The sequence below is a fragment of the Hydra vulgaris genome, chromosome 12 (assembly GCF_038396675.1).
Source record: "Hydra vulgaris chromosome 12, alternate assembly HydraT2T_AEP".
NCBI classification, from domain to species: Eukaryota; Metazoa; Cnidaria; class Hydrozoa; order Anthoathecata; family Hydridae; genus Hydra; species Hydra vulgaris.
In genome coordinates this window covers 49,271,467-49,288,744 of record NC_088931.1, presented here as the reverse complement: position 1 = coordinate 49,288,744, position 17,278 = coordinate 49,271,467, and the positions used below count along the sequence as shown (strand labels likewise).

Below are 17,278 nucleotides of genomic sequence, written 5' to 3'. Positions count from 1 at the left end.
TACCACAATACCCAATTGAATTTCATAACAAATTTAATTATATAATAATTATTTACAAGTTAATTATATATTTCTTCAGATGAAAAATTATAAGTATTATCACATATTACTTTGTTTTTATAAATTGTAATTTATTCCGTCATCCGGCTAACTGCCATACCGACGTCCTCATAATAAATACAAAGGTTAAGAAAACGAAAATAAACGTAACAGCCAAAATACCTCTGGGCTGCATTTTTTTCGTATCCAAAATAAATAAATTTAAAGTTGTTAGCATACTGATATTCGGTAGGGTAGAGTTGGTCTAAAATATCTAGAACATAAAATATTAGTGGCTGTACTTTTTCATATTCGTACATCATGTGGGCAGTATTTTCATGTTTAAGTTTGTACTGTTGACAAAGTTTGTCTTTTCTAATCTTAAAATCAAACATTTTATCATTGGTGGGCAATGTACAATGTGATGTTTAAAAGAGAATTTCGCTCGCATTATTGTTGATATTTCTTTTATGAAGATTGGTAAAGAAACGTTTCCAATTATTTTCGTTTATATTTTTCATGCTTTCAAAAGAATCTTTCCATTCGTAATATTTATAGTTCAAACTTTTTGTTGGTTTATTTATTAATTTGTATAGAATTAAAACAATTAGGTTTTTATATTCGTATTTTATTTTTATTTTGGCTATATAAAATGGAGATTTTTTAAAATCATAATTTTGACATTCAGCTAGAATTTTTTACGCCATTTTTTCGGATAAGCTTTTATAATACATTCCAATTCCTTTTCAGTCAAGCCATTGCTTTTATGATCTAAAAAACCTGGCTGAAATGTTTTTGTTACATCGGCTACTAGTAAAATATCGTTTTTAACACTTATTTGGCATCGTCTGAATGAGAAAAACGTCATTAGGCTTGTTTTTGAAACTTCCGTTATTTAAAACAATATGTTTGAGGTGTAAAATTTTAAAACCTCCATTTTTCTTTTTTTTTTTTTATTTTCTAAGTTATTTTGTACTTAGTTTTCGTACTTAAAAAAGAAATCCTTCTTTTCTAGATTAGGTGAAAGCTTCTGAGCAAAACCTCAGTATATAGTAGAAATTAGTAAAAAAATAAAGTAAAATAAATACTTATACCAAAAAAAACTTCTCCCCTCAAATAAGTCTTTAGTTAACCTTGCCATTTCAGTTTAACATTTCATTTTACTTTAATCGTCGGTCATTCTTTCATCGGCGTTTGAGGATGCAGTCTTTTTCTATCACTTACGTTTTCGACCATCGTCATACCAACTTCTGAATCGTAATCGACTTCACTCTCGCTCGAAAACTCTCCATCTTCTTTCTTCTTCATCACTTTTTTGTCTTTATTTTGTTTCCTTTTCAATTTCATTTCGGTTAAAGGATCTTCTAGTAGAACAAGATTTTCAATAGGATGCTCGACTTTCTAGTTTTTGGGCAGCGTCGAAAGCCGAATGATATACTTTTAGTGTTGCAATAATCGTATTTTTTTATTTATTTATTTTTTTCGTATTTTTCACTTTCTTTGGTAACGTTAAGCATTTTATAAATCTGTTTGAGTTGATGAGAGAAGCTTTCAAATAACACATTGTATCTTTCCATTTGTTGGGGAATAACAAAGCCAGGTACGGTTGGATTTTTCGTAAGTTTGAGAATGTATCCGTGTGAAAAATTTAGATAAACAATAACGAATTCGATTTGGATTATCATATACCCGTTTTGGCTTTTCAAAATTATCGGTTATGTTTTGACTTTCAGCACTTCCTTTCCGGATGAAGTACTCTTACACATCTTTCTTCGTCGGTTTGATTATTAATTTGCTTGACAGCAGCCATAGCATTAGTATCCTCTAAAAATGAAGCGTTGGTTTGATGTTGATCAATAGGGTGTGTCATACTATGTTCAAAATTTAAAAATTCATACTTATCAGTGGCATTTTTAAGAAAAGGGTGAGGTTTAACACATTAAATTCAGAACTATCAAAAAATTTGAATTTAAATGAGTGTAAGCTACCAGGGAACTGCCTTGAAAATTGCCAAAAAGTGTAAATTTTTGATATTTTCATATTTTCAGGGTTAACTTCAATATTTTAGTGTTATATCTGCTTTACAACAACCTTATCAAAATTATAGAAGGATAAACAAAATTCGTTTAATAGTTATACTGTTTCAGAAATTTTGGTTTACAAAATACTTAAAAATTAGTATTTTTGCAAAGTTTTGTATGTATTTAACTTATTCATTCTATTTGATGAATGGCTACACACAAAACTTTATTCAAAAGTATTTTGCTTTAATATTTGTTATGCAAATTATATATATATATATATATATATATGTATAATTTTAATATTATTTTTTATCTAGTAATTTTTAAAATTAGAAAGACATAAATATATATTATAAATATATAAATATATATATATATATATATATATATATATATATATATATATATATATATATATATATATATATATATATATATATATATATATATATATACATATATATATATATATATATGTAAATATATATAAATATAAATATATATATATTTATATCTATATATATATGTAAATATATATAAATATAAATAAATAAATATATATATATATATTTTTATATATTTATTTATTTATATTTATATTTATATATATATATATATTTATATTTATATATATTTACATATATATATATATATATATATGTATATATATATATATATATATATATGTATATATATATATATATATATATATATATATATATATATATATATATATATATATATATATATATATATATATATATTTATATAATTATAATATGTATTTATGTCTTTCTATTTTTAAAAATTACTAGATAAAAAATAATATTAAAATTAAAATGGCTACTGGAACAAGATGGAAAAATCGTTCTTGTTAACGTCAATATTTGGGATCTGGAAAAGAGTTGCCAACAGCTGAACTGCCAACAATGAGAGATGTCCTAAGATATGGTATTTTTTTAAGAGAAACAAGTAAACTAAACAGAAGAAACTATAGTAATTCTGAGTTGATCCAGGATATTTATAATAAACTTTCAGAAAAATGGCAAATGGCCAGTGTTTTATTTGTGCCTCCCGTAACTTGTTTAAAGCATAATTTGGTAACAAGACTTATAGACGCATGGAACAAAGCTAGTCTAATTTCTCAAAACAAAGCAAGTAAAGTTATAAAACAAAAGTTTAATTTCATTATTGACAAACTGTTTGACTTGGTGGAGTGTAACTGTAAAATAGTTCTTTGTTCTGAGCAATGCTGTTCTCCTGACTGTAAATTTGGTGCCGACATTACCTGTATCTGTCCTAGGAAGAGAAAAATACCAATTATTGAACTGGTTTATATAAAAGGTATGAGTGAATATACGACAATCATTATAAAAGTGTTAGTAAAGCTGAAAATCAAATTTAATAATATTTTACTGATCTCTTTGATTATTTTAAAAAGAAAATTTAGTTTTAATTTGTCTAGTTGTAAGCAAAATATTGCTACCTTTTTTTTAGCCCAACGAGAAAAGATTGGATCTTTTAGTTCATATCAACTTGGACCTGCTGATTTGATGGAGTCCGAAATGTTCAAAAAAGTACAAAGTTGCAAACGAAGAAGAGAAGAAGAAAAACAAACGAGAGAAAAAAAACACACAACGCAAGAAGAAAATAATACTCAAAATGAACAAGATAACGAACATGATGATTATAAAAAGTTTGAATCTGAGGAAAATGAGATTTTTTTTATTCAAAAGTCTTGTACAAAATATTTAAAAAAATCTAGAAATTATGAAGATATCTCTAATATTGCATTAGCCAGTATTCGATACGGTGTTGGTTTAAGAGCAACTGCAGTCATAGCTACTGCAGCATGGGTAGATGGAGGACTTGTATCCCAAAGTGACACTAGATTAATAATAGATCACAGTAAAGTTCGGAGAGCTAGGGATAAAGTAATGAATGAAGTTGCTATTCAGTTTGATGATTATTGCAATAAAGAGATTATTGACTGCATATTTTTTGATGGACGAAAAGATCTTACTAAAGTATTTTTAACTTTGCATGGATCAGACAGACAGTATCCGGCTAAAGTTAAAGAAGAACATTACACTATTTGTTCTGGTGATGGTGAGTATTTATTTCATTTCACTCCAGCTAAAGAAGCAAAAAAGAACCACGCTGAAATTATTGCAGATAAGATTATTGAGTATACTGCAATGAGGAACATTAATGTACACTTAAAAGCAATTGGTGGAGACTCTACCAATGTAAACACTGGTTGTGATGGAGGAGTAATGCACTTTATGGAGCTGAAATTAGGGCGAAAGTTAAATTGGATTGTATGTGCTCTACACACCAATGAATTGATGGAGAATCTAAAAGTGGTAAAAAATGGAGTGGACTCATTGGAAGCTTACTTGATGAAGCAACCAAACTTGAAATTAACCCTTTTTTTAGTAAAGTTGAAACTGGTGAGCCTCTAATTAACTTAAGTAATGAAGTGGTTAAAGACCTTTCTACAGATCAGTATTACGGCTATCAAATAGTTAACGCTATACGCAGTGGTCATGTTCCTCAGCAACTAGGACTTCTTGAAATTGGCCCTGTTAACATGGCCAGATGGCTAACAACAGCCAATACAATATGTAGAATTTGGGTCATCATGGTCTTCAAGGCGATGCAGCCCAAAAACTTCTTAAACTAGTCGAGTTGTGGGAATGTACTTTCCTGTCTGGTTTAACATCAAAGTTAAACATAGTTGGACAGAAGGACCAAAACATGTTCTTTACCAGCTTAAGTTGCTTAAACACCAGTTACTCGATATTCAGAATATTGTCATTCCAACTATTTAGCGATCTACTTGGTATGCCTTCTCTGAATCTATTCTTCAAACTATCCTTTGTTCTGAAAATAAAGAGGAGAGAAGTTTCAGTGTACTCAAAATTCTAGAAATAAGAGGAGAAGGTGATGAAAATGAACAACTAGGAGATCTATCTGTTAGACCAAGAAGGACACCAGATATCAATACTAAGGCAATTTGTCTCAAGGATCTTATTGATTGGAATGAACCTTTTGAACCACCTTTGACTTGTTGCATGACAACTAAAGTCATCAAAAAGTATTTATTTAAACCAATGATTGTACCAATCTTGTGCTGCCACACTCAAGCTGTCGAAAGATGTGTAAAAAAAGTTACCCAGGCATGCGAAAATGTTTTTACAGAAGATAGAAGAGATGGTTGGATTAAAGGACTAGAGTCGTCACAGAAGTTGATGTCAGGTAATCTATCAAAACAAAACCTTATTGGCTTGACAATGTTTAAGAATTATTCTTTATTGTACTTTTTTTTAATAAATACCAGTAAATGTTGTGTGGATCTATATAAAAGTTTTATTTTTAGTTCCAAAACAACCTAATTTTACAGTTTCAGTGGTAGGCAGTGGGAGGGGGCAAACCCCTCTATTTGTTTTTACAAAAAAAAAAATTTTTTTGAAAAAAAAGATGGCGTTTTTACGTTTTGTAAGTTTTTTTTTTTTAATACTTTCATTTTTTAAGTTTTTTTCCTACCCTTCCCCCCCCCCCCCCCGGGCTTTTGGTGAAATAGTCTCATTGACTCCCTGGTAGCTAAAACCTTTTTCTTTTTTTTATTTTAACGGTTCTGAACTTTTAATATTATACCTCACCCTTTTTTAAACTATGCAAAGTAAAATTCAAAAAAAAAGTATGACACACCCTATTGATCAACGTTGGTTTTGTGTTGACATAAGCGATCAACGGCGATCAACTATAAAATTTATAGTTGATCGCCGTTGATCGCTTATGTCAACACAAAACCAACGTTGATCAATAGGGTGTGTCATACTTTTTTTTTTTTGAATTTTACTTTGTTTTAATTTTAATTTGAATTTGTTTTTTGTCAACAGAAAATCAACGAGGTAATAATAAAATATAATAACAAATAAACGTGCTTATTTAACGGCAATTTATTATGATAACATTGCCGTTGCTACAACATCCATTTAATGGATGTTGTAGAAGCGACAATGTTATCATAATATATTGCCGTTAAATAAGGACGTTTATTTGTTATTATGTTTTATTATTAACTCGATGATTTTCTGTTGACAAATAACAAATTCATTGAGCCGTTTACTAACAGCAATATGCTGAGCAAACTAGGGTTAGGATTATTGTAATTGTATTAAAAAAAATAACAGTAACAATAATTATTGTTATTGTATTAACCTAATTTAGAAACAGTAACAATACTTGTGATTTACAACTATTGTAATTCTGTAATACAATAACAATAAATATTTTATTGCAATTCACCTTTACAAAACAATAACAATATCTGAAAAAAAAAAGAATTGCAATGACCCACTACAATAACAATAACTATTGTAATGTAATTCGTCTTTGTAATACAATAACATATTGTTATTGTAATAAAAGAAATTAACATTTTTATTTAAGAAGAATTATTATGTTTAACTGTTTGTGTTACTAAAGTTATTTTTCATATATATTTTAAGTTCCTTTGCAGCATTAAAATCAAGAGGAAAAAATAAAAGGGCTGAATAAAATAATTTATGAATGTTATTTTTCATAATAGTAAGGCTATCATCAGACAGGCAATATTTTGCGGCCATTTAGAGCTTAGAAATACATAACAAGATAGGTGATGCGAAATCTGTGTAAAAAATGAAATTTGCAATATCCGTAAATAAAAAATAGCAAAAATAATAGTAAGTTCGTCAGAGATGAATATACATACGTTAAAATACGTTAGCTTTTCTACTTTAATGTAAAGTAATACACTACAATAATTATTGTAATTGCTTTCATCAAATTAATATAATAATTATTGTAATTTTATTTCATTAAAACAATACAATACAATAGTTCTCGAATTTTATTGTATTGTTAGAAAAAAAACAATACAATACTTATTGTAATTGTTTTTCATCACAGCAATTCAATACCAAAATTAAATTTTTTGATTGTTTCTGTAATATTACAATACAATATTATTGTATTGTAATGTGTAATTGTATTTAATTTTTACAATTACAGTAGTCCTAACCCTAAAGCAAACAGCATGTTCTGCTGGGATTTTTTTATTTTTGGTGGTAATAAAACATTTCAAATTTTAATTATATTACGGTATGAAATTAATATAAACTTTATTGAAAAACATATATTTTATTAAGTAATTATATTTTCAGTTCTTGAATAAAGATTATCCTATTGAAATTAGGGTAGTTCTTTAACTATTTGAGGATAATAGAACATCGTAATATAAATATTTTAACAAGTTAACATGATAAAGTCACAACTTATCAGCAATTTGGCTTATTAATGCTTATTATAATAAAATTACTGTTATCATAGCAAATTAGTAATGTTTATGACTGCAAGTATTTGCCTGATAAATTCTGACTGCAAACTTAATCATATAGTACAAAATGCAATTTAAATTGGTTTTTTCGGTACAAGAATAATAATTCGTTTAATTTTTTTCTTTTGTGATGTAATAAAATCAAGGCCTTCTTAAACAGGCCGCGACAGCTCATTTTCCGTAAAATTAGCGAAGGCCGACTTATTTACGGAGAAGTTTAGTTTCAATGAGGATTTCGGTTGTTTGATTGTAACTATTAAACTCGTAAAATGCCTAATAAATGCTGCGTTTATGGTTGCTCCTCAAATTACAAATCAAAAATAAAAGATAATGTTTATGTCACAATGTATAGATTTCCCTTTAAAACCGAGGATCGCGAGTTATGGATAAAAAAACTTCCAAATGCAAACTTTGTGTTTACAGATTATAAGCGAGTTTGTGCTCAACACTGGCCTAAAGATGCAGAATTAAAAAAAGTCAAAGGCGGTAGTTTTGTTCCAGTGCATCCTCCATCAGTCTTTAAAGGTATACCAGTGTCTTGTATTCCAATAGTGTTTAGAAAACGAGATGTCACTGGGTTAATGTGCTCTGAAAGAAATAATTTACCTGATGAGTTAGAAAGCTTCAAAAAAATGGACGCTATTCAATTTAATGAAATTGTAAAAAATTTGAGGTCAATAATAATTAACTGTGAAGAAAAATTCTATTTTGTTGAAAAAGAAAAAAAAATATCTTTAATATCATATGAACATTGTGGACCAGTACCTAAGTTTTCAATATATATAACTTTAAAAAATTCTGGAGATATTTATTTTACTGGATACAGCCAATTTTTACAAATTAAACTGTCTTTTTTAAGCAAAGGAATTATTAAATATTATTCTCAACTGGAGAATGCTGTTAGTTATGTTATTAATAATGAAACAGATTCTAAGCGAGCAAGTTATATTAGGCATCAAGTAGCTTTATTAAATAAAACAAACAATACACCATTTTCTTTAGAAGACATTTCTGATGCATTGCATCTTTATTCAAAATCTCGTTCAGTATATTTTGATCTCGTAGAGAAGCTTGTTTTGCCAAGTGTACGAGAGTTACAACGAATGACAAACAAAATAAATAAACTTGAAGATACTGAATATTTAAAGATGATATTTAAAGAGCTTCAGGAACTTCAAAAATACTGCTTTATCTTGGCTGATGAGGTGTACATAAAACCTGGCCTACAGTACTCTGGTGGTAAGTTATTTTTAACTAATCAACTGGAAAGCTAAAATTTTTGTTTTTAATTTTTTTAAATTATTGTTTGAAAAGCTTAAATAATTGTAGAACTCTCAATTAAATAAAATAAATCATTAAAAAAAAATTTTTTTCAAGAAGTTAATAATTTTGTTTATTGATTATAGGTATTGTGTATGGTGAAGCAGAAAATGTCCAAGAAAAAGCAATAACAGTTTTAGCACTAATGCTCCTTTGTCTTTTTGGTGGCCCACGACTTGTTATAAAAGTTTTTCCAGTTTGTAAAGTTACAACAAATTTTCAAACAAGCGTAATAGAAGAATTAAATCAACAAATCATAATTGCAGGTGGAAAGCCTCTTAGGTTAATAATGGATAACTGTCGAGTAAATCAAAAAACATTTCAATATTTTAATGCCAAAAATGTTCCAGCATACTATCTTTTAAATGACACTGTGCATATTTTAAAATGTATTCGAAATAATTGGATCACTGAAAAATTACAATGTTTAAAATATAAATTGCTAAATGATAACGATACTGTGCGACTTGCAGAGTGGAAATTTATAATTCAACTTCATGCTGCAGATAATCGAACAGTTAAGTTGTCACCGTTAACACAAAAAGCTGTGTCACCAAAACCAATTGAACGACAAAATGTTGGATTAGTTCTCAAAGTTTTTTGTGATGAAACAGTTGCAGCATTACATGTAAAATTTCCTGAAGTTGAAGATACTGCACTTTTTATTGAAACAGTTGTCAAGTGGTGGCTTATTGTCAACAGTAAAGCAAAAGGTCTAGATATTAGATTAAATGATATTCGAAGAAAGCCTATTACTTCAGTCAATGATTGGCAAATAGATTTCTTAGAGAACTATATTTCTTATTTTGCTGAATATTTAAAATGCGTAAATTCAAAATTAAGAGAGAAAAAGTTAACAATGGATACCCAGAGTGCATTGCAAAAAACTTCTAAAAGATTAGCAAGCTGTGTCAAGTGTTTGTTGAATTGCGGTGTATCATATGTATTGTTAGGACATATGCAATCAGATGCACTAGAAAAACAGTTTAGGAAATATCGGCAAGGGTCAGGTGGCACATATCTGATAACTGTGCAAAATGTTATTTAAAAATTTAGAATCGACAAAACTAGAAAGTTGCTAGACGAGCAAGCAGATTTTACAATGTTTCCTCCTGCTCACCACCACTGTGATAAGTGTGAACTTGATGTGGAGTTTGATTTGTCAATATGTGAAAATTGTGAGGATCAGTTGCCAAATGAATGCAAACAAGGGCTTTTATATATTGTAGGTTTTATTGCTTACAAACTTCCAGAATTACATTTAATTTTAGAAGAAACAGACACCTTTGATATGTTTCAAAAATATGGAACTTTGATCAGTTCTTTGAACAGAGGACGACTAAGAGAACCTTCTGACAATTTAGTCTACTTTGTTATTTATTGTTTTTTTATATTTGAAGTGACACTTGTGAATAAAGTTTCACCATTGTTGTGCAAGAGAGGATTAATTGACATTTTTATTAATTGCAATAGTAAATTTAAATTGCTTGTTCGAAGTGTTAAAAAAGTTTGCTACATTTTAGCAAACATTTTTTTAAACAATTATTGTAAAAAACACTCTGAAGATTTTGGGAAGGAATGTTTAATAAAACAAGCAAAACTTTCAACTTCAAAATAAAATACTTTGAGTCAAAAAAGTCAAAATAATTTTAATAAAATAAAGTTAATATATTTGTTTATTTTTATCAAAAAATTTATTTTTTGTATTACAAGTGTTAAACAGCTACAATAAACATATAGTTATAAAAATGAGTCATTTTTAGCTAAACTCTTTATATTTTTATTGTAATTAACTTATTTATAAATAAATAAATAATTCCTACAATAATTACTTCCGAAATTTAATTAAAATGTTTTGTCCTAATAAAGCTCTTTAATTGATTCTGAAGTTTGTTTACAAAAGCAAAGATAAAAAATAATTTTAACCGTAAAAAAGTCGGCCTTCGCTAATTTTACGGAAAATGAGCTGTCGCGGCCTGTTTAAGAAGGCCTTGAATAAAATAAAGATAATAATGCCTAAATGTGACAGAAGTCTATACATGAGAGAATTTATAAAAGAAAAACGAGATGTTGAAAAGAGAAAAAAATATCTTCTTGAAAAGTGCAATATTGTTGATAGAGGGAATTGTATTCATCTAGATTCAGACATTCAAAAAAATTTTAAAGTTTCTGAAGATGTGCACATCAATATATTGATGTTTTCAATCACTTTGCCTGAAAATAAATTTTTTTTAAGTAAAGTTGAATCTAATTATGGTGATATTGACAACATTGCAGTTGAAAATAGTTTATATAGTAGTATTGATACTCTAACTTCAACAAAAGATTTTTTATATGAGTGGTCATTAAAATACTGTATAAAAGATGATGCTTTAAATGCACTTTTATTTCACTTAAATAAATTTACTCCATCTATACCGAAATGCAGGCAGACATTACAAAAATCTTTTTAAAAAGTTAATGTTTGATATGTCAGTGGAGGCAATTATATATATCTTGGAGTTAAAAGTGCAATTGATTATTATATATCAACAGTTGGAAATAAGGAAAAGCTTGATCTAATTGAAAGTATTGATGGTGCACCTATGTACAATAGTAAAAGACTTCCATTTGGCCTATACTAATTACAATTAACAGAAAAGGACCATATGTTGTTACAATTTGGTATGGTCAAGGAAAACCAAACAATTTAGATAAGTACTTTGAAGATTTTGTGATGCGCCTGCAAGAGCATTTTTTAAATGCATTATAGGGCATAGTGGCTACCATAGCTGTGAAAGATGTATGGCAGTTTGCACATAAAAACATGGTGTAAGATTATTGGAAACAACTGCTTTACTTGGTACTGACATGGCTTTTAAAAATAATTTGAATAAAGAAGGTCACCAACATAAGAGTCTTTCTCCGCTTGTTCAATTAAATTTCCCAATGATAACTGGATTCCCATTGAACTATATGCACTTCAAATGTCTTGGGGTAGTTAAAAAACTTCTGATAAACTGGTCTAAAGTTCCCGATGTATTAGAATAAGTCAATCTGTTAAAGACAGGATTTCAAATGAACTCATAAATTTGCAAAGTTATACACCATCAAATTATACAATTTTCAACGTAGACCATGCTCTTTAAATGAACTCGAGAAGTGGAAAAGCAACAGATTTTCGATTCTTTTTGCTTTATGCTGGATCTGTTGTTGTAAAAAAGAAAAATAAATAAAATTAACTATGACTTATTTATTTCTCTTTCAATTGCTATGCACATACTGCTTTCTGATAAAATGGTGAAAAATGAGTTGTTAGTGGCATATGCTAAACAGTTGCTTATATGGTTTGTTAGAGAAGTGCAAATTTTGTATAGGGAGATCTTTGTAACATACAATGTCCATAGCATGATTCATGTAGCTGATGTTAACTTTTGGGAGAGTCTTAATCATCTATCAGCTTTTCCTTTTGAAAACTTTTTAAGTCGAATTAAAAAATATTGCGAAAATCACATCAGACTGTTACCCAAATAGTGAATCGACTAGATGAGAGAAAAAAGTTGGATATTTTTCTTAGAGAAAGGAATGGTAAAGAAATTTCTTTCCAAGTGGTAAATAAAAAAATTACATTAAATCTATGAAACAGAGTTTATTTCATTCAAGACAAAGGGTTTATTTTAGTAGAAGAGGTTTTTATAGATCTTGTAAAATGGAAGGCTCTAAACCATCACTCAGTTCGAAAGTTTTTTCCTGATTGTTTAGAAACATCTTATTTAGACGTTTGTTATGTAAATTCATTAGCCAACCTAAAAATAATTTTTCTGAAAAAAAAAAGAACTTTTGGAAAAAGACTTGATGATACCTGTTCAAAAAGGTGATTATGCTTTTTTTTCTGCTTAGACATTGTGATATTGCTTATGATCACTGATTTCTTGAAAAAAAAAACACAAAATTTGATTATACTTGCGACCATCAATATTTAAAGAATGTCTGTGCATGTGTCATTTTGTAAAATTTGTTATAAATTCATCAAATATATAGTTCATTGAATAATTTAAAAAAAACTTTATTGCATTTTAATTTATAAATTTTATGTGTGAAACAAATACCTGGTATGTTTATAGAAATAATAAAATATTTACACTGGTGTTTTACATTAATAAATCTAAAAAGCGTTTTACAAAGTTCATTGTTTTTAATCTCTAATGTATTTTTAATTTTATTTTGTAACTTTTATAAGATTGTTTAGTATTAAATTGCATCAGAAATGTCAATTTTTAAATGGAAATATTAAAGAAGTGGAAGTGGTTGCTAAACGTTGAATGAAAAATGATGGGAAATGCTTCTGGCCGCCATTTAATTTGGTGATGAAGAGCTATGTGGAAGACATTATTTTAATAGTTCAAATAGCCAAAGAACCTTTAACGTGATTCTAAATATAGCAGGTTAACTATTTTTGTAAATGTAAAATAATGGTTTGTTAAAATAAACATGCTTATTTTTTTACTGATCTATAGATGTTTTTAAATCGATATCAACTTCCCATTTACACAGTGAAATAGCAAGCTTTTCAGTTGCCGAAAATAACATTGACTTCTCGAAAGAAACTAATTTATCTCGAGGGAAAATGATGCTGTCTTTAAATATATTGGTAAAAAAAAGTCCTAATGTTGCTTTTGTTCTAATTAAAATCTGTGTGCGTGTGCAGCAAAAAAATTAATAGAAATCAGAACACTATGTTATAAAATATAATTTTGTTGACAAATATTTTATAAATATATATTTGTTGACAAGTTTAAATAAAAAATCACTATAGAATGTTTAAAAATTTTCTTTAATTTTTGTATGTATAATTTATCTCTACCTAGGTAGAAAATGGCTCTAAAAATTGTGTTTTGGATAAAGAGGATAGCAGAGAAAGACATTTGTCTTGCCAGGATAAATTAAATTTTTAAGAATGTACATTTTACGTGTTAATCAAAGTTTTATTTATTTTTTCCATTTTGGTAATTTTTCATGGTTAATTTTTTACAAAATATTTTACATAAACAATAATAATATTATTTTTTTTAATACATTTTTTTTAAGATTTTCAAAAAGTTGCGTTAAGTTGGATGGCAAAAATAGATAAAAAGGTACTACTGTTGCTTTTTATTATAATATCAAGGATTACATAAGGCCCCCACAAATTTTCGAAATTTTAAATCAAATCAGAAAAGTGATTCAAGAATCAATTTTAAAAATCCATGTATTGAAATGATAATTTCATTCATATAGAATGAACAGAGTATGTATTCTGACCCTTAAGTAATTTTTATTTTTTAGTAATAGATGAGTTCTATTAGTAGTTGTGGAGGTAATACTCCATACAAATTGGCTTCTGCTTTTGGAAAGTTTTTGATGCGCGAGGACGCTGGGGCCTGTTTTAATGTCTCTGGTGGTTCATTGAAGATAAATTTTAAAACATACACCCTGTATCATATGATAGTGGGTAAGAATGGCTTTATGCATTTTTTTATATTTTTTTTTACAGGAAATATATTTTATTTATCCCAGTCAGTCATTTATGTAACTATTTGCAATAATTTCTGCAGTTTGATTTTTGTCAAATTTGATTTGAATTTTTGATTTAGATGCGATTACACGACAGCATCATGATGCAAAAATTTGCGAATGTCATTCAGGCATATCGGAATTTATAAGGCAATCAGGAACACGACTCAATCAAAAAGTTTTAAAAATGAACAATTCTGCAAACGCTAAATAAATTGTTTGAAAATGTAAATTTTCTGTTAAATTCGATAAAAAACTTTCTTACTTAACGCAATGCCTAATATATTTATATTAGGCATTGCGTTAAATATAGAATATATTTAAAGTTGTTTAAATATATATATATATATATATATATATATATATATATATATATATATATATATATATATATATATATATTTCGTTAATTGTTGATATATATTTTTTTGATATATGCATCAATAAGCGATATCAAAATGCCGTCGGCTATTATAAAAATCAGTGTTGAATCACCATAATAAATGTTTGTTGATTAAACGTTGAAAAGCAACATTCGATCAACGTTTTTTTGTAAACTCCAAATCAACGTTGATAAGTGGTTAATTTTCGGACAAAAAATCGATATGGAATTAATGTTGACGAGAAACATTGAATCAACATCAAATCAACGCCTCATTTTTTAGCAGGTATGTAACAAAGTATCTATGTTGTTGTTTGCTTCTAAATAAAACTTTAATTCTACTAATGGAAATGCATTATCCATTATTCTTGATTTTGTGAAAAAAGTATCAAGTTTGGTGGTCTTCTTATTTTCTTCTCTTTCACTTTTTTCTGAAACTTTTTTTCGCTTTGCAGAACCGCTTTTATAAGTCTTTTATAAAAATTGAAACCAGACATTATTTAGCCACTTAAAAAGTGTAAGAAAAAAAAATACTAACTGAAACCAAATACCGTCAAACCTAATTTTATCTATGTTACACAAACGTACATCAAACGATGTACAAACGACGTTTTAAACTAATTTTTTCATGCAAAAAAAAACTCATTGTATGATAGTAATGTTTTACTTCAAAAAACTTTTGTAATTACCTAAATAAAATACTTACACACTTCGTTTGAAAGAATTAAATCACAAGAGAAAATGCTAACGCCAGATTATTTTGGAGCTAAGTTAAAAATTATTTTTTCTTTTGCATGGCTTCCTTGAGACGTGATAACCTTGTAAGATAATAAATTCGTATAATTAGACAATATGGCTTTTGTTTTAAAGGTTGCAGAGAAATTGTATTAAAAAAAAAGATGTGTTCAGAAATTTTTCTCTACTAAAAAATTAAATTGTGGGGCCTGAGGCCATGGCCTCAATTGCCATATTGATAATCCGCTACTGCTTCCATATATGGCAAAACTCCCAAAAGCAACAATACCAGCTGTTGTTATGGGTTCAAAAAAATGTACTGATACCAGAGAAATCAAAATAATAATCAAATTTTGTTAGCTATTCGTTACAAGTTAATAGCTTTATCACTGTAATCTTATGATAAAATTGACAACTTTATGAAGAAAGTTAAAAAATATTAGGCCAACTATATATTGACAACTATATAATTAATATATAATTGAATTAATATATAATTGACAACTATATAAAGAAAGTTAACAAATATTAGGCCAACAAATTAACTTAAAGAACATGAACCTAATGTCTAGCGATATGTGATTTTGAAAGTAAAACATATATGATAGTTTATGATATTTAATTTTTGTATTTAGTATTAGGTACCGGCGTATCCAGAGTTACGACACCGATTAAGATTCAAAATCTTTGACCATCTTATCATAACGCGTTTAGCGTTTAAGTTGCAAAAATGTATTTTGTTGTGTTATTTTTAAGCATTTTTTATCCATATGAACATTTTCTAAAAATTAAGAAAGTTAAACTTCATTATTGTATCGTTTTAATTTTTTTTGATACTTTTTGTTTCCGCTTTTATTGAATACACTTTTCATAAAAACTTCGTTGTTGATAAGACATTAGAAATTGATAGGGTTGAAAATTTTGCTTGAAAATTCCGGAAATTTGAATTTTTTTTTTTTGCCATAAAGTTAAGTTATTATAGAGTTTTATAAAATTCATTTCTTTTTTTAAAAACATGCGTTTTATCATCATAGGATTTGGGTTTTATGTAAATAATTCAACAAAAAATATAAAATAATAAAGACCCACAATTAAAAAATACAATCTTTTAGTCAGACTTTTTTAGTTACTTTCATATTGGGAGTTACTTTAAAAAAGCAACAAAATGCGTAAATCAACAAAATGCGTAAATTATGTACGCTAATTAGCTTAAGCCAATTATGTGTATAGTTTAAATTGCACATTCTAACATCTCGTGCAATATCTATCTACTTTCTCTATGCTGACTTTCTAACTCAACTTCTGTTGACTTTCACTTAACTTTACTTCGTTCTTCCTAAGTTCACTTACTCTTGGTCAGCGATGCTGGTGATGGTGCTCATTAGTGAGCTGAACTTGTCTTCGCTGGCCCGTGTATATGGCCTCTATATGGCAATTAGCCGGAGGAGGATAAACCATAATACCCAAATTATAAAGAAAAAAATTATGTAGCAAACACTTATTTTTATGTGGCAGAATATGTACTCAAGTTAAAATGTTGCGTATAGGAATGGCAATCCCGGGATCCCGAAATCCCGGGATTACAGACAAATTCATGATCCTGAAATCCCGGGATTAGTCTCTAAATTTTCCCGGGATTGTAATAAACAATAAATAAAAACAAAAATTGATTAAACTTAATTTATTTATTTAAATGTCTAAATTTTTGCTATAAAATTTGTTGAGCTGCTTATTCTTTGTTATAACAGGTCCAAGTTTTTGGACCTGTTATAACAAAGGTCAGGAAAATAGTAAAAATCTTTAAAAGGTCCCCAACCAAAAGTGAAAATTATTTACAAAAGTACGTGAAAATTGAGTTTGGAA

General features: G+C 27.8%; 1 protein-coding gene and 1 long non-coding RNA gene across 3 annotated transcripts; both read left to right on the top strand.

Annotated features, from left to right (window-relative positions):
* Positions 1-7,652: 7,652 nt before the first annotated feature.
* Positions 7,653-10,515, top strand: LOC136088796 (uncharacterized). Its single transcript, XM_065813559.1, has 2 exons — positions 7,653-8,685; positions 8,853-10,515. The coding sequence occupies exons 1-2, from the start codon at positions 7,716-7,718 to the stop codon at positions 9,812-9,814; spliced, it is 1,932 nt and encodes a 643-aa protein (XP_065669631.1). The 5' UTR covers positions 7,653-7,715; the 3' UTR covers positions 9,815-10,515.
* Positions 10,516-12,929: 2,414 nt separating this feature from the next.
* On the top strand, positions 12,930-14,531 carry LOC136087796 (uncharacterized). Of its 2 annotated transcripts, XR_010642076.1 has the most exons (5): positions 12,930-13,190; positions 13,263-13,396; positions 13,614-13,880; positions 14,071-14,236; positions 14,379-14,531. It is a non-coding gene; the product is annotated as an uncharacterized LOC136087796 (long non-coding RNA). The 2 variants fall into 2 exon arrangements; XR_010642075.1 differs by having other exon boundaries at positions 13,263-13,880.
* The last annotated feature ends 2,747 nt before the right edge of the window (positions 14,532-17,278 follow it).